Source organism: Nannobrachium achirus (assembly GCF_963921795.1).
Source record: "Nannobrachium achirus genome assembly, chromosome: 1".
Taxonomy (NCBI): Eukaryota; Metazoa; Chordata; class Actinopteri; order Myctophiformes; family Myctophidae; genus Nannobrachium; species Nannobrachium achirus.
The window spans coordinates 24,017,142-24,044,127 of NC_137810.1; the positions used below are offsets into that span (position 1 = coordinate 24,017,142).

Below are 26,986 nucleotides of genomic sequence, written 5' to 3' on the forward strand. Positions count from 1 at the left end.
GCAGAGTGAGTAGATGGATATTGTGCTATCTTATAATTAGCAGTAGTGAGGACCTATAGAATGGTCGCTATAACCTCTGCCTCCTATGGTTACTGTTGCTACCTTAGACAAGCTTTACGGTTTTGACAGGTTTACAATTTGATTTGACCTTTTGCCATATATGGAGCCACGAACACAAGTTCCAACTTGCGTCACAAAGCATGGCCTGGTGGCAATAAAAGGTACGTTGTCTTACTACTTAGACATCATTTGAGACGTGTATGTGAGGAGGATATAGCTTTTCTGCTTGGTTTTCTTCGGCTTTAGGTATTCACAGGGAACTGGACATGTCTGAGGCCGATGAACCGGACAAATTGGAGGCCGACAATCAGGAAGATGTAGATGAACAGGACAATGCTGTTGAGGCAGATAAACAGGACCAGGGTGAGGCTGAAAAGACTGAGGTTGAAGATAAACAGGACAAGTCAGAGGCCAAAAAACAGGACAAGACTGACAAGTTGAAGGGTGATAAACAAGGCAAGTCCAAGTCCAGTAAACAGGACCCATCCAAGGCTGACCAGGAAAAGCCCAAGGCTGATAAACAGGACAAGTCAGAGGCTAAAAAACAAGACAAGACTGACAAGTCAAAGGCAGATAAGGGTAAGCCCAAGCCTGAGAAACACACGACTGAGGCCAGTGACCAGGACAAGTCTAAGATCAAAAAACAGGCACATCCCAAGGCTGCTAAAGGGGACGTGGCAGAGGCCGATGAACATGATAAGTCCAAGTCCAAGCAGGACAAATCCAAGACCAAAAAGGCAAAGTCCAAAGCTAAAGCGGACAAGGCCCAGGATGGGCCATATGTCGAAGACGAAAAAATCAAGGCTCCTAAAGTGATCGATGTCAAAGAACAAGAAAGGATGGCGGCCATTGAACAGGAGAGGATGGAAAGGGAGGCCATTGAACGGGTTGAACGGGAGGCCATTGAAGCCTATGAACAGGACAAAGCTTATGAACAGGAAATGTTCAAACCCAATAAACAGGTGGTCTGCTGTCAGGACACAGCGTGTCCATGTCGTCGATGGAAGCCATTGTGATACGAAGCACATTGTAAAGATCAACTCTGTTCTTACAGTCGACACCGCCACCTCTGACCTTTCTAGAATTTAGCACTTTCTGGCCCCGCTGTCATGTCTCAGTGTGTCCATATTGGCATAGCTATTTTGTGTAGGGATCTCCATATATGGGGATTTGTGGATTTATAGACATTTATAAATCACAGGCAGAGGCAGACACAGACTCATTCAGAGATTCTGGGCAATATAGATATAGATTATAGATTCTGGTGTGACTATAAAGATAGTTTTGCTTACTACTACACAATGTCTCAAAGTGCAGAAACATAGATGCAGAAAGAAAACAAAAGCATGGTATGAGAGAAACACTACAAGTCATGGTAATACCTTTCACATTTGGTGAATTCATAATCTCTCATCCACTGTTTCACCATCTCTTCATATTTGGTCAAAAATACTGACATCATCAGTATGATATTATTAGATTCACAAGGGGAGTAACTGTTATTTTAGTCTGTTTTAACACAGCAGAGTTTGGTTTTATTTATTCATTTACAATTTTATATTGTATTGTTGGCTTTACCTATCTGTATGTGTGAACCTATTTTAGTCTATTTTAACACAGGCAGATTTTGGTTTTATTTATATACGCTTATACTTGTATTGGTGTGGCTTTACCAATCTCTTTATTTACTCACTGTAACTGTTTTTGAGTCTGTTTTAATGCAGACAGTTTGGTTTTAATTGTATATTTTATTTATCTATATTACATAAATATGCAAATGCAGTTCTTTTTTAACTTGAAAATTCTGAAAATTGTTCCCACTTTAGAATACTGAATAACATATACTGCATGCCAAGAGCTAAAGCAAAAAAGCTGCACATAGACATAATGTTAGATGTGTTTAGATTTTGGAGATAAAGGGGCCTTTTGGTGAAAATATCTAAAATAGCAGACCTCCAAGCTCAGCGCGACGCGCTGTGAGCTTGGAGGTCGGCTATTTTTAGTGTGTGATACCACACTGAACTAAACATAATCAAGTCGATACTGGAGATGTGGCGTATAGCATGGATTTCTACACAGAGAGGGCATTTCTTTCAACATAAGACACTGCATTCAAGTTACATCTGTACATTCACAGAGACAGGATTTATCATTTTACAGCTTAGTGAAAAGAATAGGAAGGAGCTACCATTTTAGTTCAAATCTTATTTGGTTCACTCGTCTTGTTCAATTATGACAAAATGTGAATATGCCTCTAAAGTGAGACTCACTTCACTCACTTCACTGTATAAGCTCACAACACATATCGGTTGTGGCACCTTGTGAGCTTGTAGATCTGCCACTTTCAACACGTGACAGCATTTGCCTTACCCTCACCTGAAATGATTTTATGCCAGGGAGTCAGACAAGATTTATTTAGTTGCAAATTACAATGTTTTACAATTATTCCAGATTTTTCAAAAAGATTAAGTATAAAAAGTGGTTAAACTGAGTTCGATACTACATGAACCAATTTCGCTGGGACCCCACTTAGTGAACCAAGTGCGGCTCTGGAGAATAGAAAACCAAAAAGATAAGCAGCGTCCATTTTAGAACAGCCATTCTTTTAACATTCTTTAAAGGAGTTATGGTAGCATCTTGAAAAAACGAATCTCCATATCGAACTTACTTTGTTGCTACATCACTTTGTTCACAAACTGTTAACTAAAGAGTTGGAGAGATGGGAAGACCCCTCTGTAGCAATTACCATTGTAGAGCTATTCAATGTAGGAATGTGGAGCTAGTCAACTCATCTTAATACTATAACAAACTAGAGATACTGTTCCTACGAAAGAGTGTGGGCTCGCTCGTGACTATATTCTACAGCGTGCTAACTGTCATGTGAAGCTCAAACAATACTCCAGCTAACACCACTCCCAGATTTTCCACACCTTGGCTAAGGGCCCTGCCTTTGTACTGTCTGCGATGCAACTCACTCTATTAATAATGAAGATAACATACTGGTCTCGCCTTTCAGGTGAGCCCACAATAATCACTTACAGCACCTTTACATTTTGCTCAGAGAAGTTAAAAATAAATGAATTTACAGATTAATGAGCATGAGCTTACTCTAAACTGAAGACCTGTCATTCATGCCCACGTTTTCACATTTTCTCACCTGCCACTGGAATAAAAAACACTCAACATCTAATAAAGATCTTTATTTTTGTAGGTTTTAAATAGATTTACAAACCATAAGAAAAAAAGAAAATACAAAGAAAAAAAATAAAACATCAAGTGATCGTCAAAATATCGACATGTGCATATCAAGGTAGAGATTGTAAACAGTCTTTTGAAGCCAGGTGGTGAGCATTTGGAGGGGACAAGCTGATCAGGGGACCATTAGTTCACCATGGGGTGGAGATGGGGTACGGTATCAGGTCGGTCAGGGTCACTCGGTTGGAAAAGGTTGCGCTTTGTCTCGCTTGGTTATTCCTGAGGCGTTATCTGTTTTCTCTAGTTAAAGCTGGGGACTCCCTCCAGTGATGGCTTGCCAATGAGAGCTCATCAAACGGGGCGGGTGGAAGGGTGTGCATGTTTAAAATCAGTAGTTTGACAAAAACGAAATCCCATTCACCTGGACAGTGATGCATGGGGAGGGTCATTCATGGAGGAGTTGCTGTACATCAGTCAACTCCTAACAATTGAATACTTGTCAAAGAACATTCAAGAGCAGGTGAATGGTTAAGTTACATGTGGGATGGGGATGAGGTGTCAATTTGGTTCTGTACAACTATTCCTATCTTTGATGTTTGCTAAAATCAGTCACAACAGTTTATATTGACATTCTTCCATAACAATGAATAACCTGTTAATTTAATTAACGGGTAAAAAAAATAAAAATTAAATCATAGAATTTAATACATAATAGAATAAAAAATAAAAAATAAACATTGTGGTTCATGCCCCAGAAAGATAAAAGCATTACATCAAAAATATTTAAAGAAACCAAAAGGGGGGCACACCCAGAGCCCATTCACAACGGTTTTCGAAAACACGAGTATATATCCAGAGGTAGAATCATCTCTGGACACCATCACAAACCTTTTCACCAGATCTAAAACCATAAGCATATTATGTCATTATAGCATGCTAGTAAAGAACTGCTGTCCATGCTGAAGGCCAACCCCATCCTCCCCGCTTTCACATTTCTCCACACTCGTCTACTTAAGTGGGCATGTTTTACTCAGTGAATATTCACACGCTACTGAAAAACAAGAAGAAAAAAAAATACAAAAATGTGGAGAACTTTTCTTGAAATACTGTTGAATGGCTGTATTTGTGTATGTGTGCAACTGGGTGGCCTGGGTGAGGGCAATACCCCAAGGGCGTTGCCAAGACTTGTAGGCCTCAAACGAGTCTATATTGATGACAAAACCCCATTAGGTCAACAGCACCCTCCATAATGATTCACACTGCTACCCAAACTCTTGTGAGGCATCAAGGGAGTGCTCACAGATTCAGATAATTCAAGATGGCTGCTGACAGAACACATGTCAACAGACCTAACAGTAGGGGGCATCTTATCACTGAGAAGGCTGGTGAAATCCCTCCTCAGAAGAGGAAGCTCTTCTGTGGCCAAGAACAGTTGTTCTCAAACCTTTTTAATTTCAAGGTCCCCCTTAACTCCCGAGTGGAACCTAATGGACCTGTGCAGGTTCATTTGGTTCCATTTTTAGAATTGGGTGCATTAGGCAGTGAAACCCATGCTAGACGTTGAGTTGGGACTGGCTTGTGCTATTCAATGCCAGTAGTGAAGGCTTAAGGCCACTGCCAAAGCACTGCATATTAAACATTAAATACACTCAACAACTGACTGCATAGGTCTCAAATACAGTACATCGGAGTTCACAAGTAGGAGCCTCAAAGTCATACACTAACTTCTAAATGAATTCAGGCCACTGCAAGTATGGGCTCTAAAGCCTCATTTATAGTTCAAACTTTACAACAGTGTGCCTTGCCAAAAATAACCAATGTTAAAGTGAAAAAATGTGGCATGATGCACTGCGCTATCGACATGAGAATCCGTGATTTTTTTGCTAGCGACAAGGCTGTACGACAAACTATAAATTAGGCTTTGTGGACAAGGCAGAGTGGCAGTAAGGACAGGACGGGAATCCCCGTTTCAAGCGATATGACTATTCTTTTTCTCTAGCAAAAGCCATTTTATCTTATCAACCATGTTTACATCATTCACAGATATGACAGGAGTTGATCAAAACACTTTAAAAGATAGTCTGTTCTCAATCCTGGAGGGAGCAGTTAAGAGTTTCTCCACAGCGACCTTATTAAGCCTAAATATTTCCCTCAGCCTGGCTGGTACCCGGTAAAATCATCAGTGATAATTCATCCATTTGCATCTGTTAAGTCTCAGGTTTAAATTAAGAATGTACTGTGCCCGTTTGGTTTGCTAGGTGAAGTACCCAGACATGAATGTGGTTTGTTACATAGCAATTTGGATCTAGGAAAGGAAGCGAGGGAAGGCACAAGGGAGTGAACCGATTTGTTTAGTTTTTGACGTGGAACACTTCCCTGTTCACAGCAGCACCAGCCAAGGGGCTCGGGAAGGTCAAAGGTGAAAGACAGCAGGGCATCAAATGGCGTTCACAGGTCACATATACGGCTCAGGCTGTGATCGAAGCACATACAGGTGATTCAAGCCCTCCCAACACATGCACAGTAAAATCCTCAGTGTGAGTTCAACTCAGAGTGTACACACGTAACCAATGCAAGGGTCCATTTGGTATATTCTCTGAGTTACAAAAGGATACATTAACACAAAATATTTTACTGTGTATACCCTCTTAATAAAAGCTTTCTTCTCATTATTCTAAAATACCTTCCTTTCACACTGCTTGTTAGCTCTTGATCGGAATTCCATTCATTACTTATACCTCCATGTTGACGTTATCAAGGAAAGTCTGAGTTTCCTAAAGGAAGTCAGCAATGAGAGTCTTGATAATGAGATGGTCTTAAAGAACTAAACTGCTTTAGATTCAATCCAGTTCTTCAACAGTGGCGCAAACAAAAAAGCAGAAAAAAAAAAAACTCTGCATGACTAACCATTACGTTATGTTAAAAGAAAACCCTAGTGTGCTGGGCAGTGATTGTGTGTGTAACCTCTACCCTGATGACAAAAAAACTAAAACAAAAAAAAACACATGAAAAGCAAATTAAGAGCAAAAGCCTTTTGCAGCTTCCTGTTCTCAAATGCATCTGGATGTTCTGTGTTGTGTCTGTTTTAACGTGCAGGTGTACGCTGCACCAGGGATGGAGTTGGAACCTGTGCTAGGAGGAGGACCAGGGTAGGTAGAGGCGACGACAGGGGTTCTGGAAGAGGTCGAGGGCAAAGCGAGAGATTAAAAGTTCAGTTTGTGACGACGGTAAAGGGAAGGGGGCGGTGGGGGGGAACTGGGGGCAGGAAGGGGGCGGCGGGGACGAGGTCAGGAGTCCTCGGTGCCCGAGTCATCGTCGTCGTAGCAACAGTCCTCGTCGTTGTCGTCCGCGTCCTCATCCAGGTCCTCGTCGTCATAGTAGTCGTCATAGAAGAGGTTGGAGCCGTCGTCGGTGGGCGGCGCGCGCGTGCGCACACAGTACTCGGCCAGCGTGGTGGGGACCTTGACGCCGTCCCGCTCCGCGTCAGCCTTGGTGGCCAGCACTTGTTTCCTGGACGGATGGACAGGACAGAGAATGAAACGGAGGATAGAGAGAGTTCTACCCACGGTCACGGACGAATGAGATGAGAGGCCTTCAGTAGCAGCACAATGTGTGCCTGCTGGTCTGAAAAACACATTGTCACTGTCTGGGCCGGCACAAAGTAACGCATGTCCAAAACATAACCTGTGTTCCAATGGTTCCAATTAAGTTATTTAGCCATAGACTCTTGTTAATACTTTTCTTTGGTTGAATATTTATAAAACCCACTGACACACTTTCACTTTCAAATTCTTTCAAGAATAGTCGATCTCACAAACATGCGCAGCATTGTGAGCTTGTAGATTGGCTATTATCACTACCTTTACGCAACACTTGTGTACGACAAAGTAGGGTATTGGTTCTCAAAGGGGTCCTTGACGGAGTTCCAGGGGGTCCGGAGCTAAATGATGTGAGGAACCAAGTGGACCCTTATGGGTCTGTAAATCAGAGTGTACAAATGGACTCGTTCGGTCCATTTGTTCAATTTCTCAGAGTCAAATTAACATTGATTTTACAATATAAATTGGGGTCTCAGCCAGAGACTGGGGGTCCTTGAAATTAAAATGGTTGAAAATCACAGCTAGAGCCATAAAAATCTTCTCTTAACCATATACTTTTCAAATGGGGTTCTGCAGGCTAATAAGTGTCAATTTCAGGGTCCTTAACTTGAAAAGGTTTGAGAACCACTGAAGTAGGGTTTATGAAAAAGGAAAGTGTTTGTACCTAATGATCTCAGCGTATTCTCTGTCCTTGCCCTTGCTGTCCCTCCACTTGCGGTACATGACGGAGGCGTCCACGTTGGCTGGAGAGAAGGTGTTGGGCTCGTTGAGCAGGGAGATAACACTCAGCAGGATGGTCCTGGTTGGGGGGACAAAGAGGGCAAATGAAAGACGGATTAAACACGTGAACAACTAGCATCCCTAATTACGGGACAAACATTCAGAGTAAACAGCCAGCATTTCCCATGAAGATATTTCGTTTTGAGGAAAGAGGCAGGGGGAGAGTAGAATGTGAGCAACTTAAGAAGGTGACAGGGGAAGATGATGTGTTTAAAGCCCCCAAGACACCGACCGCATGTCTGCGATAGGTGTTGGAAAGGGTCCGTGGCTGAAAATCTGTTGTCTCCAACTATTTCATAGGACATGGATATACAGATTGCCCATTCTAATGATGAAGAAACGTTGATTACGTTGTAGATGCGCAAGGCTTGTGCGTTGCGTTATTCTAGAGTAGTCCAACAGAAATGACAGGCTGTGACACATTTTTCTAATCCTTCAAGCCATTTATTATAATATATCGAGCATTAGTTGAAGCAAAAGGATATGACTGTGTGAACATTGCACTGCTGCAGTCACAAATATAAATATGAAAGATGATAAACCAAAATAGTCATAAATACAGATAACCTTGTGCCCATGTCCTAAGCACCCTGCTGTGCAGTGGTTATCTTTATAATCTCTCAAATGATTTAAGCATGCACATGTTCATGTGTATGTTTGTTATAAAACATCAAGCCATAGGCTATTTTAAGCACCATAATAGCCGTCTGCCGATGCAGCGCGGAGAGACGTGCATTCAGCAACGTTTTGACGAGTGACTGATCTCCCGACTTCATTCGACTTACAGACTCACTGTAGTAGTCTGGACAACAACGTTTGGTGTGTCGACAGCTTACGAGAAAGCAAAGGAAGAGTGGGGAAAACAAGCAAGGGGAACAGCTGCACATTCATAGTTTGACGAGATGGGAGTGACAGTGGGAGAGAGACATCGGCGGAAAGAGAGAGAAAAGCAGACAGGAAGGAAGGAAAACAAAGACAGATGTGGGTTACAGTAGGTGAGGAGAGCCAGGCCCTTAAGCCCCAGACACGTTGTTTTGTCTCTAATGTGTCTTATTGATTTGGACTCTGCTCCAAGAGCCGCTTGTTGAGGACAATTCAACAGGCCACCAGTGCCTATTGTTTATACTGTACTTTCTACTATGAATATTTGATGCTGTCGCGTTGTGTTCTATACTGGTGTATTTATTTAAAGTGTAAAGAGAAAGAAAAGAGGGAGAGAGTGGTATAGGGATAGTGACATGTAGCAAATGTTCGCCGGGCCCAAGGAATCAAACCAGGGACTCACGTCAGGCATCAAAGCCTACGCGAGAGATGAGCCTTAACCACCCGGCCGGCACCGCTGTACTGGTATATTTAACTACCATTTGTGCTACAAAATCGCCTCACCGAAAACATCTAATGATTGAACACACCATAGACAGCTTAAACCACTGGGTCACGACTCGAGTAAAAACAAAAAAAAATCCCATTTTCTTTTCCCATGACAAAATAAAATATATATTTCAACAATCTTCCCTTCTCAAAAAGTAGTTTTTTTTTCAAAAAGAAAGAAAAGAAAGGGAGAATTTTATACATTTTAAACAAAGAAACAAACTTTTAAGAATTTCCATAAATAAAATATAACAATAATTAAAAAGTTGTGAAAATAACCGATATACAACTGCAACGCGTTTTTTCAATAATTTGGGTCCCGGCCAAACGATTTTTTTTTCTTTTGGGTCACTAGCTAAAAAAGGTTTGGGAACCACTAGCTTAAACTACAGTATTACGTAATGCAAAGTCAAACAGGTTATCTATGCAGCAGATTCAGATCTACGTAGAATTAGATTCAAATCTTCATGGTACCAGGTAAACACTACATAACAGCTCTGCTGGGCCAGGAGTCTCCTCAGGACCACCTAACCCAGCCCGTTATGAAGACTTTGCAGGTAGAGTAGTTACGTGTTATGACCAAATACAAGTGAAGGAAATCACCATGGTGTGTGTGGCCATGACCAATCTACTGATTCAATATGCAACTGAATATGAGAAATGTGGGTGGTACATCTAGCCAATGGAGTGCGGCCGGGCACCAACTTTCATTTAAGATCTACTGTAGGCCCCAAAATTAGGTATACATTTTCTTTTTTTGTTGACGCGTTACAGTCAGTCCATTATTATGGATGCAATTATATCCGGCTGTAAGGGGTGAGAATGTACTATTGTGTGTGTGCGTGCAACTGTGTTCATATGTAAAGCATTAACAGAAGCTGTTGAGATAGAGAGAGACATCGGGAGCGCTTAAGGGTTTAAATAAATGTATGTCTGCAGTGCACACAAGCAAGTGTTTGAAATAAGGCAAATGAATAATACAACATGTTTGGCCGCTTGCTGCATTTACACTGCAGCACTTGAGCAGTAATTCATGAGATGGTAAATGCGAACAGAAGAAGCCAGTTTGACAGAAAGGTCAGTCAGTCAATTAATCACGTATGTGATCAATTAACAAATCCCATGGGCCGTAATGTGGATATCATCAAGTTAATAATAATCAAATATATCACAGGCCATCAAGGTCAACTTCATATAATTGACCAGAGCACATTTTAAAGAAATAGTTCAGATAATCCGGGAGCTGACCCCATCTGCTTTAGGGTCACAAGCTAACTGGGAACTTCATACATGGATCTCCAAAAGACCAGCAAATGCTTGGCTGTGACAAGTGTGAGCCAACAAGCTTGAAGGACAACTCCGGACTAAATAACAGCTAGGCTCATTTTCCAACTTATACTGAACCCAAATGACTGTCCATGGGGTCTATTAGGCAGAAATGCCCCTGTCGTCCAGTTTCCACAGCAGACCTCATAGCATAGAGTGGAGCCAATAAGCCTATGGTTTTTACACTATTTGTTGCGGTGAAAAGTTATATTTTTTGTGTGTTACTAGCTGTAAAATGTACAAAACATTTTTTTTGACCGCAACAAATAGTGTAAAAGCGATAGGCTTATGAGGGCTGCTGGGGAAACTGGACGACAGGGGGCATTTCTGCCTACTAAACCTCACGGACAGTCATTTGGGATCAAAATAAGTAGGAAAATGAGCCTAGATGTTATTTAGTCTGGAGTTGTCCTTTAAGCTTCTCCTATCCAAGGCACGTGTCCCAGAACAGGAAGCAGAGAGAACATTATTCTATTGAATCTATAGGCTCCATGTACCTGACATTCTGTGTGGGGTTCCATCTCTCCGAAGGTAGCTCTCCACTCTGTGGGTCGTCCACTGGGGGGTGTAGGATGGAGATGCACACATCCCCGTTCTGTTAGACAACACACAGGCTCTGTCAGTACACCACCATACCAAGTAGGCTGCTCCACAACAATACGGAACTGTCACCATCATGTCCTTTTACTTGATGATTAATTGTCACACAAATAATTGTGATTTAATCGTGTATTTGGCATTGAACATTGGGAACATGAATTTAAACAAATAATCAGATTTCTGTTTGGCTTTATCAAGAGATACCAAAGGGCCGACGTGACAAATAACTTTCATACTTGACATATTTAATAACTTTATCATACTTTCAAAATGTAAAAGAAATAGTGGCAATAGCTGGTCGCTTTGAGAGCTTGTAGATCGACTATTTCCACTACTTTCGGAAAATGTTTGAAAATCATTTTCAACAAGGAAATTCTCAAATAATTGTGATTAGGCAATTATGTAATAATAATAGTGACAGGCCTATATACAAATGCTGATCAACAAACATGTCCCATAAATCTCCCCAGTGACTTTCTGATGCCCAAATTCCTTTTTGAGGAAACTGTGTGTGAGGCGATCTGTCACATTATGACTCGTTAAAACCAAGGACGACATGTGCTTTGTATAGCTGTTACTGTCAGAAGAGTTGTGCATGCAGAAGTGGAACCTGTCTTGCAACACTACTAGTGTAAAGTAGTGTGCACATGTGGAAAATGCCTGCAAACACCAATTGTAATATAAACAGAACTATGGACACATAGTATAATCAGGCCTTTACAGACATCTTGCTGTGTGTATTGGATCCATCCCCCTATTAATCTAACTCTAAGCAGTGAGTTAAGGTAGATTTATCAGGCCACGAGAGGGGCATCTGAGCAAAAATTAAACACATTTAAAATCAATTACCTCATAGATGTTGGGGTGCCACATTTTGGTGAGGAAGCGGAAGGCGGGAGGGGAGTAAGGATAGTCAATGGGGAATTTCATCCGAGCCTATAAGAAAGAGAGATAGAGGCAGATAGAATGAGAGAGAGAGAAAATAGGGGAAATGCCCATTAGTGATGCAAGAGGCAGAGACAGGGCACTGGAACAAGGTCTGCTGTGACTGTATCCTCCTATCCCACGTTCTGCCGAATAGTAACTACTGACTCAAACTGCCTAGTTTCTAACCGATTCACTTTTTTCTAAAATCAGTAATCCTTGAGTTCATAACGATAAAATAACTCAATCTTGTCAAGGTCTAGTTTTAATTGGGCTGTTCTACATAGGATGGCCTGAGTAACAAAAACAAAAAAAGAAGCTTTTTTCCCAGTAACTTTCTCATTGAAGTCTTGCGGTGTGTGTGTGTGTGTGTGTGTGTGTGTGTGTGTGTGTGTGTGTGTGTGTGTGTGTGTGTGTGTATTAAATCCACCATGGTAAATGTACCCTGCTTGCAGGCACGGACAAACAGAGTCCCAGGGTAATTGAATCCAGTACAGTGCACTACTACGAGCAAAGAGATAGGAGATAGAGAGAGCAGCTGCCTAGCAGAGGAGTCCCCATGAATGCACTTCTTAACAAAGGCCTACATATTACAGCACTGTGGTGACTGACGAGCATCTACTGAATGAAAGGCCTACGCTATCCTGCCGATTTGGGGTTTAAAAGCTGATTGTAAAGAAACCTAGTAATAGTGTTTGTGGATTAATGGGGGAGGGGAGGGGGGGATACTGAGGTAATGACAGTGTAATGTAATACTGTCAGGAGGGTGCGCTCTCGCGCAGGCCTGCTGGGTTTTTCAGCTGCTTTGCAGTATGGAGCTTATAGTGAAACCAGCAGCCTAGAGGACTGGGTAAAGACATTGTAGGGGACTAGGGCTTGTGTGCTCCAGCTGTCACTGCAACACAAGACAATCTACTACATACACACACACACTCAGTTGAATCTTTGTGCACTGACACACACACATGCACACAAGCGAGGTTTATAAATCCTATTGTCAGAAGAGAGCGTGCACAGAAAGACACTCCTCCCATTCCACAGGCCAAACCAGTGAGGAGGGGGTGGCGTGTAGCCTTTATAGAAACTAGACTGACTACACACATATTTACTCACATATACACGTCAGTCACATGCAGCCCCCCTGCTGATAACCCCTCCTCCCAACCACACACACAGAGTTGCTGATTTGGCACGGTCAGCTGGTACGCCCAACACTGTGCCAAATGTCTGGGGGGAGGGTGACTGGTGTGTGGGAGAAGGGGAAAGGGGAGTGGAGTGGACTGGAGGTGGGAGTGGAGTTTAGAGAGAGGATTTCCACTAAGAGGGGTTGTGATCAACATACATCACATGTATCCATGTGCCGCCGCATTGGAGCTTTTAATCTAGAGGCATACAGTATGTTATGATGCCATATTGTAAAGCTAGTGCATTATGAGCCTTTAATCATCTCCTTTTGACATCGCAGACAGTAGTCATGTGTATGTACGTACGGTATATAATGTGAATTTGTACATTGTCACTCAGTCTCTGCGTTATTGTCACTGAATGTGAATTCATGTATCGTACTTTGGCATTCATTCTGAGAGTGGAATGATAACCACATGGTCCCCAGTGTGCAGGCCAGGCTTGATGGGCATGGTGGAAACAGTGACAGATCCCTAATAGAATGCAATGCTGTTTGTAGAAAGAAAACCAGAGGCTGGCTGGTCATTGCAGCGAGCTGGCGTCCTTTAGAGTTCCTAGGGTTCAAGCCAACATAGTACAAATTACAGATTGGCACAGATGGAACACATAGCAGCCAAGCTAAAGAGAGGGCCCTGCAGCAGCAACAACTCAGACCTGAACCCCTTTGTCCGAAATCTAAATAAGCACTGAAATGGTACCGTCAAGAAGTTGTGAACAGAACAAGTGTTGTGAAATGCATTGTCACCAACAGTCTCTGGGTTTCACTTTTTTGTAGGGATGCAACGATATGGAAGTTCTTGGCAGATACCGATACTGATGTTTAGAATAACAATTTAGCCGATAGCGATATTTGTTTATTTCCTTTTTGGTGTTATTATTTCCCCTTTTGGGCCTGGGAAACGAATAAATCATTATAAGAAATAACTGTTCAGAATCTACTCTCTTGATAGGCATGAAAATAACCAACACACCAACATAGCCAGCGCAAAATGCATGCTTATCAACAACAGATAAATATCGGCTACTGCCATCGGTTGATGTCAGCTTTATTTGCCGATACCGATATTGACCGATGACGGCAAACATCGGCCGATACCGATGTGTGGCCGATATATCGGTGCATCCCTACTTTTTTGTGTTTTCATTTTCTACTACAGTGTGCATATTGTGGACCTAATGCAAGACTAGACGGACTGCCATGGAATCAGCTAATGGGGATCTGATGGTAACAAATAAACAAGTTCCATCATGTAACCATTTTCCATCCTAATAATTGTGTTTAATTCAGCAGGGGGTTGAAATGGTGCCAGTGAAAACAACCAGTGGCTGGCAACAAACCAGTGAAGGAGCAAACCAAGACTGACTGTCACACAGCATTTTGGGCCCAATGAATTATGTTCCATTTAATCACTGAAGAACATCTTGTTGCCAGGAAACACCTTTGAAATGCATTTTTGACCCTCCAATCTCACTTTTGCATGGGCTGGAGCAGTGGTTCTGAAACGTTGTTTATTTTTATTTTTTCCTTTTTTTGCCCGTGACCCAAAGGAAAAATTATACCTTTTTGCCCAAACTATTTAAAATAGCATATCTTCAAGCTCACAGTGATCTTGTAGATCGGTAATTTTCAATACTACTTAGACATTTGTTTTCTAATTTATGGAATTTCTAAGATGTATTTGATTTAATCATGAAATTACTTTAACTTTTTTTTTATCATATAAAAAAATAAAGAAATCGCCTTTTTTGAAAATGTTTTGAAATATTAAAAACTAAATGTAGGAAACAAATTCAGGGACCCATAAAAATGTGTCTGTGACCCACAAATGGGTCCCGACCCAGTGCTTGGGAAGCAGTGGGCTGGAGTGTTGCCCATCTTCAGTCCTCTTATAGTTCCTGGTGGGTCACCCACCACCACTGTTGAATGCAACCAGGGAGTGATCACAAAGGCCAGTGGAAACACCCAGACAGCAGCCACTGGGATATCCATGCCTTGAAAGGTGAGCAGCGAATGCTTTTTTAAAGCAAGTGCCTTATTACAGTGCCACCATGGATCCCTGTTAGAAGCCAACAGTATTAGTTTTCACCATGCAGCTTAATGAAGGACCAGGCAACACTTGAGCCAGAGGTTGGAGACACAATGGTACACACTGGATGGACACACAAGAAGTACTAGCAGTTGTACACAAGGAGTGGTTGTAGGTCATTGGTGTGTTGATTTCTGAGTGAGTAGGAATAAATACACCCATTATGTTCATAAATAATCATATTTGCTAAATATGCAACACTAGTTTGTAGTGTCATGTCGCCCCCTCCCCTCCCCAAAGACAAATTATCCAGTTTCTGAGGGGAAGATAACGGAAGCAGGAAAGAGATGGTGGATGGAGAAACAGAAAGGCTAACAGGACCAGCTATAGATCCCCATCAGTGATTTAACTACGTCAATATGGGGTATAGCTCAAATATGGCACAGTTTCAGCACGGTATATTAAAAACTCAGACAATCTACATTTAATTAATGTCAGCATGATTTCTGACAGTTCATTGCAGAATAATGACATCATTGTGATTAGGCTGCTGAAAACGAAAAGATAAAGGACCATTTGCAATTTATTTTAAAATGTTCAAAATGTCATTAGGCATTTTTCTACCGTTTCCATGACTGTGTTCAGACTCAGCAATAATCAAATTGCACACACACACACACACACACACACACACACACACACACACACACACACACACACACACACACACACACACACACACACACACACACACACACACACACACACACACACACACACACACACACACACACACACACACACACACACACACACACACACACACACACACACACACACACACACACACACACACACACACACACACACAATAACAAATCGACTGCTAAAAGCAGAATTGCTAAGGGTGTACAACTAAAATCCTATAAATTTCCATGTCTAGGCAGGAGACAGAAGAACGGCCTGGCAGGGCAGTCACTCATAGAACAGAATACAAGGTTATTGTCCGGCGAGGCTGGAAAACCATATCACACAGCTCACATGGCAGGCAGGAAGGGCAGGCGAGGCAATGCAGGCTGGGAGAAACTTTCCATGGCTGCAGGAGGAGGGCTGAACCCCTGGCCTACCCTCCCAACTGACACCGAGCCCTAGGCTCAGTTCCACTCAAATCGATGGAAGGGAGGGAGGGAGAAGGGAAGAGAGGCAGTGACGAGTGACCACGCTGGCCTGCATGCAGAGAGTATGAGTCGGTCAGTGGAAGAGGAGGAGAACTCACTAACTCCCTAGGGCCGATACTGAACATGAGGTACACTTCAAAAAAGTAAGTATAAATATCTACCTCTGCCATGAAGCTCCCCAGTCTCAACACCACTCTATGAAGCCAATATGCAAGGTAACGTATCATCAAAGCCAAGCATGTGCTGCTCATGCATGTGTGTGACACACGCACACAGTTTTCTCTTGTGAGCCCTGAGGAAATTAAACGGCAACAACACACTGATATCAAGCAGCAACAGATACAGAGAGTGGGAGGGAACCACAGTTGCTTCAGAAACATCAACCGTATACTGTATATGTATGAGTCAGTGTTTGTGTGCATGTGTCTGACTCTGTGTAGTTCAGGTCTCTCAAGCTGGTGCAGGAAAAACAGGATCAGGCCATGCCTGTCAGAATGTGCTAGCCTCAGCATGTTTGTTCCAACATGCTATCCCACTGCTGGTGTTCCATGGATCCTAATTGGATTGAATGTGGAATTAACAGCGTCCATGGCCCAAACGTTTCATCTCTAACAGCTTATCAGGGGACATAGATGCCATTAAGTGACAGTTTAATGACCTTTTTAATCTGATCTTTAAGACCAATATTCAAATTAAATTTCAGAGGCATGTGAACAGCCTTTATACAGTCTCACAGCGAGTTAGAGAGGGTAAAAGACAGTGAGTGACGAGAAACAAAAGTGGAGATTGATGGGAAGGAAAAGCAAACTGGGTCACAGGCAGCAAAGAAACCCTGGCAGAATAAATCATGACCTCTTCTTGTCCCCGATTGCTCAATTATCCCTTTCCATCTCATCAATCTCCTCCTCTCTGGTCCTGTGCAAATTCTAGGAGTGTAAGACCTCAAGAACTGCAGTGTTTTATTCGCCTGTACATGCATACACACACCCCTAGTGGGTCCCAGAGACGATCCTGTTCACTGTCACAACCAACAGGCCCCTGCATCATTAACTGAGCTCTCCAAAGGCGGGCAGGAGTTTAAAGAAAACTCAGAAGCATTGCAAACTATGAGCCAATGAGTCACACTGACATCCAATTCCACACCAAAGAGCCGTACTGACACCATGAGGGAGATGCCTCGCTGCAAAGCCAGGCTGCAGATAACGCCCTCTCCTCTCCAAGAAGGTAAACACAAAATGTCAAAGTGTTTCGGCTGCACGACTAAAGATCAGATGTAAAGAGTTTGTTTGAATGACGGGACAAGACCTGGCTTAGATCTATTGCCGTGAAGGCCCTGCCAGAGCCACACCAAGCTGACTTGCTTCTAGGGCTGTCACAATTATTACATAATCGTCTAATCGTGATTATTTGACATTATCGCAATTATTTTGTCATAATCGTCATGTTGAAAAAATTCCGAAATAGTGGAAATAGCAGATCTACAAGCTCACTACACGTCGCATGATCTCGCATCGCGACGCGTTGTGAGCTTGTAGATCGGCTATTTCCACTATCACTATCAAAGTAATTTTTTAAGTAGTAAGTTGTCAAATATGTCAGTAATTTCTTTGTATATTTAGGTTATGTGTCATATCTACCATGTACAACTTCAAAGCCTAAAAGCCAAACAGAAATGTAATTAACGACAAAAACACAATTAAATCGTTAATCGCCAATTATTTGAGTGACAATTAATCGTCATGTAAAATGTCATATCGTGACAGCCCTACTTGCTTCAACACAGTGACTGATCAGAATCGCTTTGCCTCACGTCTTTGAGGCAGGTAAAAGTTACACACCACTAAAACCGACTTGCACATGCACACATGTTCTGCACCTGCATGATAGGAACCAGGAGGTGGCAGTAATCTGAATCACAGCATATGTAGCAGAGTGGAGGTACAAAGCATCAGCTTCTCAAAGTACCAAGAACGCAAAAGAATAGCCTTGCGTCCTTGGGAAAATGCTATGTTAAATTGGGGAGGACTTTCAAGTTCATGAGACCGTGATCGTGCAGACGTGCACAGCAGCTTGCGGCTCTAACAGTCAAATTGTCAGTGCAATTTCTTTTATCATAAATACAATTAATATATAATTGAGTAAATTAATTTACTAAATTATTACATTATACATCTCATAATTCCACAAACAAACAGCAGCCAACTTCAGTCGTAATAATAATAACAATTTGGAATCTACCATCTCCCACATCAAAAAGAAAGCAGCACTGGAGGCAGTTCATTTTTAAATGTCTTCATTTTCATTATCCACAGTATCTAAAACAGTATTTGGAACCTTTCACTTCCATACATCCACTAAGACATTGTTCACAGGTTTACTTTGAAGTTCCAACTGTGTCTACATCAGTTGCAAAGAAATCCTTTGTTTAAAGCTCCTTCTGACTCAATTTACCTGCTCATATTCGTTCAATAACATCTTTTCAATTGTTTAAAATTTGAGATCACCTGTTCATGTTTCGACGAAATCATGTTTTGACCAATAATCATTATGACAGATCTATGACGCAATGATTCATATATGTGCTTTGTGTACTGTTATCGTTGTAGTTGTGCTCATCACGGTATGTTTTGTTTTCTGTTTAGTTTGTTTTGTCTGAAGTTGCTTGAATTATCTGTAAAATGTTTTGTCTTAAATGTATCATGTACATTTTGTAAATAATGTGCAGACCCCCTTGACAACGAGATGGCTCATCTCAAGGCGTTATTCATGAAAGAATTTCAATTCTTTGGTCACTGTTTATTAGCACAAATGGGAAATGTGTCCTCTGCATTAAACCCATTGTAGCCATTTAGGAGCAGTGGGCACTAGGGGGACAGAGTCCCGGGAGCATTGAGCAATTGTTTTGCTCAGGGACACTTTGACACATAGACCGGGAAACAAACCACGGGCTTCTCCTACCCAGACAGGTCGAACCATTCAGCCATAAGTAAGTACTCACCTGCATAGCAGGTGAGTAGCATGTACTAGTAGTGGCATGTACTAGTAGTGTCATGTACATCAGGGGTTTTCAAAGTGGGTGACGGGGCACCCTGGGGTGCCGCGAAGGGAGTCCAGGGGTGCCGCGAGTTAATTTGATAATATTTGGAATTTATTTGGACATTTGAAAAAATATTTAGTATTAACATTGTAAACTTGAAGTACAAAGTCATTTTAGTCAGTTCTAACCAAAATGGCTATTATCTCAACATTTTCCTCGAAACATAATCACTAAAATATCGTCACTGTCGGGCAGAAACCTTGTATCTCCAAGTTTCAAAAGTGTACGTCTTAAGGCCCTGCTTCATCATACAAGACTCTCGCACAAAACTAGTGAAAACAGCCGATCTTGTGTGCTTGTACATCTGCTGTTTTCACTAGTTTAGTACATTTTATAGATGATAAATAGAAAACGAGATGTACCTGTAGTAATGTGCCTCGCGCAGCAGGCGCGCCTATGTGCCACATGGCTGTTCGAGGCTACAGTACCTGCTGCCAGCAGCTAAATGACTTAACTGTAGCTTTTGGTGAGGTGACTACCACATTAGTCACCCATACATGGGAAAAATACACACAAGGGTACATGACTGGGACCCATTAAGAAAGACTTCTTCCATCTCTGTGCTTCTAGAGGCCCGCTGGTCACCTATGCTCACAGCAGGCTCTCCTTTCACAGAACAGACCTGCCAGCCAGGGAGGCACAGCCGCTCTTGGTCCCCCTTTCTTTCTGTATCAACTCCTCGCCCTCTTCCTTCACCTAGCTCTGGTTTCTTCGTGACACAGCCAGGAGGGGAAACATGACTCCAGCAGGCCAGCCAGGACCAAACCAGCTCTGCCCTGCTGTGCAGCAGGGCTGGGGCCTCTTTTACACTGCAGCCCTCCTACATGCCCCCTGGCCCTCAAATACAAGCTCTCTCTTAGAGCTAGTGTCTTGTCAACTAGCCTAAGTCAGAGAAGCTAAACAGCCATATGTTGGCTGCACAGGCCTGGGCCCAAAGCCAATCCATCTTTAAACAGGATACTGGTGAATCTACTGGCTTAAAATGCAAAACATGCAGACTGCAGAGCTGAGATATTAAAAGAGCTGGATGTCATCCGGTTTATTGGAGTTTCAGTTTCAGCAATGCCCGTTATGTCAATTATATGGAACACTGACATGAATGATTACTACAAGTAAAGGCCAGCTTATAGTTCTGTTCGCCCGTTAATAAATACCGCCGAGCTCGCATGCGATGTTAGCAGACTCCATCCCTTTTGGAAGTACAACTGATAAAGTGACCCCTTTCCTTGTGCCGGCTCCATGCATACCCTCATGACATTGTGTGACACAGCTGCGCTCAGTGCGCTGCTGACACGGCCCCATCACAAATACAACAAAACCTACTCGAGTCTCTGCCATGATGATTCCACAGAACCCAGGCTTTCTGTCACAACAGAGCCCTTACACCACCACACACAGCGTAGTTTCTGCCTTACGTCACCCACACCAGAAATCTGTCCGCACAAGAGCCAGATGACCTCACTGTAGTGTATGTGCACTGCGGTGTAGGTTTCTTTTGCTGTTCTGGTGCAAGGTGTCATGAAAATTGAGGGGCAGGATGAAGCTATTTCTGCCAGCTGTCCCTCGTGAGCCTCTGAAACCAATGGAAAACCATAGAGGGCTCTGCTGTGTCACGGCAAAGTACCACTTAGCAAGTAGGCCAAGTAATCGGTTATACAATATTAATTTAGGGACATCCAGGGTTCCCTAAAGGTTGTCCAACCAGAGATATCTATCTACTATATACACACAAAGCTTTATAATTTATGCCTAGTTTTATTATTATTGCATGCGGCAGTAAACCAAGCACAATAACAGATACTTATATACATCTACTGTGTAAGCAACTGGATCAATAACAAAAACGTATGGGTCCTCAGTATGCATAAAATATATTTAGAAACCATAATATATTAGGGGTGAAACCGTTCTCATGAACTCATTACACCATCCAGGTGTCATTCACTACTATCATTGCCTTTGAGGATTTACCAACCCTGTGGCCGCACGTGGCTCTCAATCCCCTTGGACAGTGATCAACTACTGGTTGAACTCTTAGTACCTTCCGATGACATCATGGTTGGCAAACTTGGCAACACGAAACAGTTGGAAATTGCAAGTGGACAAGATTAGCTTAGAAGGGCCGGTGTCATTTAAGTCGGCTGTGAACACGATGGCTTGACACAGTGGTGTGTACTGTATGCTAGTGGCAAAACAGTGGCACGGCCAAAGAACAAACTGAACCAAACCATGATAACCCTGAAAACACAGTGAAACGGACGGTGACATGAAACAAACTGAACAATTCCTACAACACATCCTGCATAAACACAAGATAATAATGCCAAAACAATAGAAGTTCTAAAACATGGTTTGCCATGCTAGATGAACTCAGTGTTGAAAAGTAGGAACTTTAAAAGGCTGGCTGGGGGCTAATTGGACTGCTGGTGTATTAATGAAACAAGACCCCTGAGACTCTGAGAAAAATGGAACGAACAAAATAGAGTGAAATGATGCAACAGACACAAAACAACTTTTTCAGATTTGGTGAAACTCCCTTGAGGTGGAGGGAGAGAAACAAATGAACAGCTACACAGACAGGCTGCATAACTTACTGTGTCATATGCAGATGGAAACAAAGTTTTACAATATAATAAGCACAAATAAGTAAACAATTCTAAGGAAAGAATAAGTCGAGTTTTACTTTTCTATGAGAGAAAGTAGTATATATGAGGAGTCTACTCATTGCAATGATCATTGGGAAAGGGAAGGGGGGGGGGGGGGATAATCACACCTAGTTTGAAGTGAGCAGTGCTATTTATGAGTTAATTTCATTAAGCATCAAGCGAAGCTTGGCCAATGTGACTCTGGGCGTACAACACACTTTGTGCCAAGGTATACCGTTGGCCAGATGTGATGTAGGGACGCTTCAGAGCCCGGACAACAAACTTTGAGCACTTTGTGCCAGGATGTAGGCCAGGTGTAGGCTACACTTCAGAGCCCGGGAATTTTTTGGGGGCCTAGACAAATTCAGATGTTGGAGCTTAGCTCCTTCCAGGAGTGCTGCCCAAAAATGTATGCACCCACTCAAAAAAGGTCAGACTGAGATGCCTCATCTACACAGGTGGCAGTTTTTTCAACACATGCACTGGTCTGTTTGTAGTGGGAGTATTGTATTCCAAACGGAAACCAGTGTGCTTGGAGGCGGATGATGTCGGTGGGATGTGGAGAATGATGAAGGCAACAGGAAGACCCTTCCTCCAGTCAGGTGTCTGTGGAGATATGTTGACACAACTGCCATATTCCATCTCCATCCCAAAGCCCTTGCTTGGTAGAGTACTTTGCCAGAGTGCCAAGAGCCTTTCATCAATGCCAAGGTGTTCTGTTGAGCACCAGTGACGACACCATGGGCCTTTACTGAGCCATTCACCAGACGATGCTCTTGGGCATACAAACACATTGTTGCAACAGTTTTGTTTCAACTCCTTGCAACATAGTTTTTTAAGGCCACTCCACACCAATGCAACTCCTTGCAACTGTCATTGGAGATAATAGTCGCAAATAGTTGCATGTTGCAAGGAGTTGCATTGGTGTGGATAGGCCTTCAAGATTAACTGATAAGAAATCTTTTACATTAACATTCATACACAATGTGACTACTGTCTACATCAATGCGAGGACCCTTGTGTCAATCTAAATGTAACATGAATCTGGCACTGGTTCGAATATAACATTAAGCTTTGCAGTCAATTCTACTTTCGAATTTAAAACCTGCCCTGGAAGACGGACTCATTAATAAGAAGCCCGTCATTCACGTCATACGAGAACGCTGTGAGGTAAACATAAACAATGACTATTAACACTACCACAGAGAGCACCATCAAATCAAAGGTGGAAGATGTGGGCGACCAGGACCCTGTTTTTCAGACACAACTCTGTGAGGTCTAATATTTGGTACAAGATGCCAAGCCAACAATGTGTCGCATTGCAGCGCCTTGGTAAGCTTGTAGATCTGTACTTTTTTGGCAAGGTACGCCTAGTGTGCTGAGAGTATAAATTAAGCTTAACAGTTTGATTTTGAATGTAATGATGTCACCATCTCTATTGTGACTTCAGGTACACCGTGGATACGACCCACGTAAGGATACAAACTAAAGGCCTCTCCATACTTCGACCGAAACCGCCGTTTTCGGTCAAAAGGTCCTTTTCTACCATAAAATTATATCCCTCGGGACTTCTGAAAAGCATTGGACCGAACGAGAGTTCCGAAATTTGCACGTCGGAAAACACAACTCACCGAACATTTCGGTCGAAGTATGGAGAGGCCTTAAGGTTACTTTTCTTATAATGTGAACTGCTAAAGTGCAAGGTGATACAACACAGTATGGTAGGGTATTTTGTTGTATTGTTGTTGCTACTACTAAACTTTACCCCAAAGACAGGTGACTAATGGTTGTTTGGTCTACAGTTAACCAATTCATCTGCTCTTGTGTAACAAACTTTATGACTAACGCCCATTTTATGAAAACACAACCTGACTCAGCCAAGTTACATGTGACGTCACTGACTGACAGCCCAATTGTGACGAACAAGGCAGCGGCGAGTCCAACCGTTTGAAAGATCCTCCCTGTTCTCAACAGGTTGATTTAAAAAAAAAAAAAAACAGTCATGACATGGTAAACTGGTTGGTTGGAGAGTGAGCAGGGAACAATGACTCACAACGAAGCGGTGCATTTCACAGCCAAGCTGCGCATTCCTGGACCAACAATGGAATCTGGTACAGGGCTCCCACACAAACAGTGTGCAGCAACTATGCTGCCCTGGCCGGGGCCTTAACCTTGTGCTCAGAATCACAGAGAGAAAACGACAACCCAACCAAACAGGCTCCTCAAGGACAGCAATCTTAAAGCACAGAGTGGCTGAACAGAGGCATGGCTCAAAGAACTGTGCGGTTATGATAAGCTGGCTAACCCAACCACAGTCGCCTTTTCATAAGATCACATTATCCTGTTATATGGATGGAAAGCCCTCATAAAACCCCTCGGATAAAATAGGGCAAGGGCACAGTTAATCAACTCGAACAATATCTAGAAAGGAGTTTTAAACCATGTTCAATGTGAGAATAAATCACAATGCGACTCATATACTGCTTATGTGTTGTCCTGTAAGAGAGGAATATTACTAAATCGAATCATGAAGAAGGTCCTTATTTTCAACTATATGCAATGTAATGAAATGGTTAATGTTTGTCTTCTCTTCGGTTGCTGGGTTAAGTGAAGTCAACACATGGACTTCCTAATAGGACAAATAATCGTGCAAGTTTAGGGCCTGAACCTGTACAACCTCTTGCGACTTGTCATCTTGATTTTACTTTTATTCCCTCTTTGCTCTTTTTTTCCCCTCAAAACTTTGTACGATATTTGTGTTCTGCTGTTATATGCTGCTGCCTGCTGCATTGTCCGAAGGAAGCCAAAGCAAAATAAGTTTTACTCTTATGTACCTGTACACAAGATGTAACAATAAAGTACAACCTTGAACCACAGTATTTAAAAGAATCAAGCATGGGCTGTGGCAACACAGTCTATGCTAAACGTCAGAGTGAGTGATGGTAAAAGAAAAAGGACCAATAATCACTAATGGTAAACAAATTATCTTTGAAAACTGCTGTATACAAATAAAAACCCTGACAAATAAAAACGTGCATTTGATCACACACACACACACACACACACACACACACACACACACACACACACACACACACACACACACACACACACACACACACACACACACACACACACACACAGAGTATAGGCCTATTTGAATATACAAATACTCAGGGGCCCTAGAGGCTTGGCTTGATTCAATCACCAGCCAACTTAAACAGAAAGGAAAGGTGAGCTAGATGGGCTTGGCCTAACACAGAGCTGTTATTATGGAAACAAGGAAATGTTTGATGAAGGCACCAAAAGTATCACAGTGTCAAATGGGACCATGTGGCTGATGGCTAATAATAGCTCTGCTGGGTGTCGTTCCCAACAGGCCCTCGCTATAAACAGCCTGATCAACAAAGACGACTCCTTGGCAAAAAGACAAGGAGGAAGTTAACAAATGTTAAGCTGAGATCACTGACGTAGTGGAGTCGATTAAGGATAAGGAAACGTTGAACAAAGAGGCATTCCAAAAGGGGGTCCTCTCTATGTTCCCCAGGTTCTATGTTCCCCACCTCACAGCATTAGTTTTAGTGAGGTTAGGGTTGTTAGGTTTAGGTGGCAAGTGGGGAACATAGAACCTGGGGAACATAGGTACGGTCCCGTCAATGTAAAAATCTACAAAGTATCTTGTTGTCAAATAATTATTTTACAGTGGAGTAAATAATATTCGCCTCTTGAGGTGTAGTGGAAAGTATTAGAAATACTCAAGTAAAGTACAAATACCTCAAGATTTTACTCAAGTAAATGTACTTTACTATAAGACAATTGTAAAAACTGCAACAAACGCCACAACCTGAAAATGAGGAACAAACAACCACACACACAAGTCATCCGGGGAGTATCAGTCAACTGTAACGTTTTCTTTAATACACATTCAAAAGCAAATCACTTCCATGTTGACTAGCTAAATTAAACAATAGCACGACTGTGTTTAGCCAACATTGGGCTGCAATAACTCACCTTAAAATAACCACCCTCGTAGTGTGTGTTTGGGGGTCCGAATATCGCCACTTCCCAGTTGTACATGTCAGACTCGTCCACCAGAGTTATCTTGAAGCCTTCCACCGGCTCGTCCTGGAGACTCTTCATCTCCAGCATCAGTGCTTTCTGTGAACTGGCTACATGGTGTCCATGCTGAGCCATATTCCACCACAATCCGTAGAGATAAACCCACCGATCTTCAGCTATACAAAAGCTAGCTTCGGTGTTTTTTCTCCCCCTTCAAATTATAACAACAAAGAAAAAGAAGCCCCCCTTTGCCTTTGGTTCAGAATCAGGACCCAACAATGGATTCCTTCCACAAACAAAAAAAACGCTCTAGAATTCTCGGGGCTGGTGGACTTTCTGGGGGGCCAGAGTTTGTTGTTGCTCTCTTCTATTGTGGTTCGGTTGATCTCCCGTTAAAACAAAACAATAACGACCCACTGAATACGAACCCCTTTTAGCTGAAGATAGCTAGCCTGCTATCGCTAGCCTCCTCTCACGGATGTATTGCTATTCAACAACTCCCCTCATAACGGATTAAACGCGTGTCGCGTGTCCTCTGCTCAGTGCCGTCAACAGAGCAGCACAGACCTCTGCGTTGGAACAAACTCTGTGTGGGGAGCGAGCAGTTCCCTGGCTGTGATCAAAACGTGGCCTCTTTTTGTCAATTGCAGCGAGGTGGTTTGATATCCTCTCTCCCTCCCGTCTACTCCTCAACTCCACTGCTGCTGCTCTCAGTCAGACAAACAGTGAACTGAAAGAGAGAGCCAGAGAGGTCTCTTGAGTCCTCCAGCTTGCCAAGCAAGGCTTTCTGGGAATTGGAGTACCAATGCATAATTGTCAGCTGTGCCAAAAAGATGGAACTAGACCAGAGATTCTCAAACTTTTGTACAGTGTTGGAAAAAAGTACTAAATGTCTTTACTTTACTAAATGTTTTTACTTAAGTAAAAGTATCAATACTGC

General features: G+C 42.5%; 1 protein-coding gene across 1 annotated transcript; it reads right to left on the reverse strand.

The window, feature by feature from the left end:
* Positions 1-3,342: 3,342 nt before the first annotated feature.
* On the reverse strand, positions 3,343-26,716 carry cdc34a (cell division cycle 34 homolog a). Its single transcript, XM_080723524.1, has 5 exons — positions 25,999-26,716; positions 11,781-11,867; positions 10,829-10,926; positions 7,519-7,653; positions 3,343-6,765 (listed from the first exon to the last, which is right to left on the reverse strand). The coding sequence occupies exons 1-5, from the start codon at positions 26,179-26,181 to the stop codon at positions 6,543-6,545; spliced, it is 726 nt and encodes a 241-aa protein (XP_080579650.1). The 5' UTR covers positions 26,182-26,716; the 3' UTR covers positions 3,343-6,542.
* Positions 26,717-26,986: the final 270 nt, after the last annotated feature.

Coding starts and splice junctions, on each gene's coding strand:
- cdc34a (XM_080723524.1), bottom strand. CDS start 26,181: ATGGCTCAGCATGGACACCATGTAGCCAGTTCACAGAAAGCACTGATG. Junction 11,868..25,998: donor ACGAGGGTGGTTATTTTAAG/GTGAGTTATTGC, acceptor TCTTTCTTATAG/GCTCGGATGAAATTCCCCAT. Junction 6,766..7,518: donor GAATACGCTGAGATCATTAG/GTACAAACACTT, acceptor CCATCCGTCCAG/GAAACAAGTGCTGGCCACCA.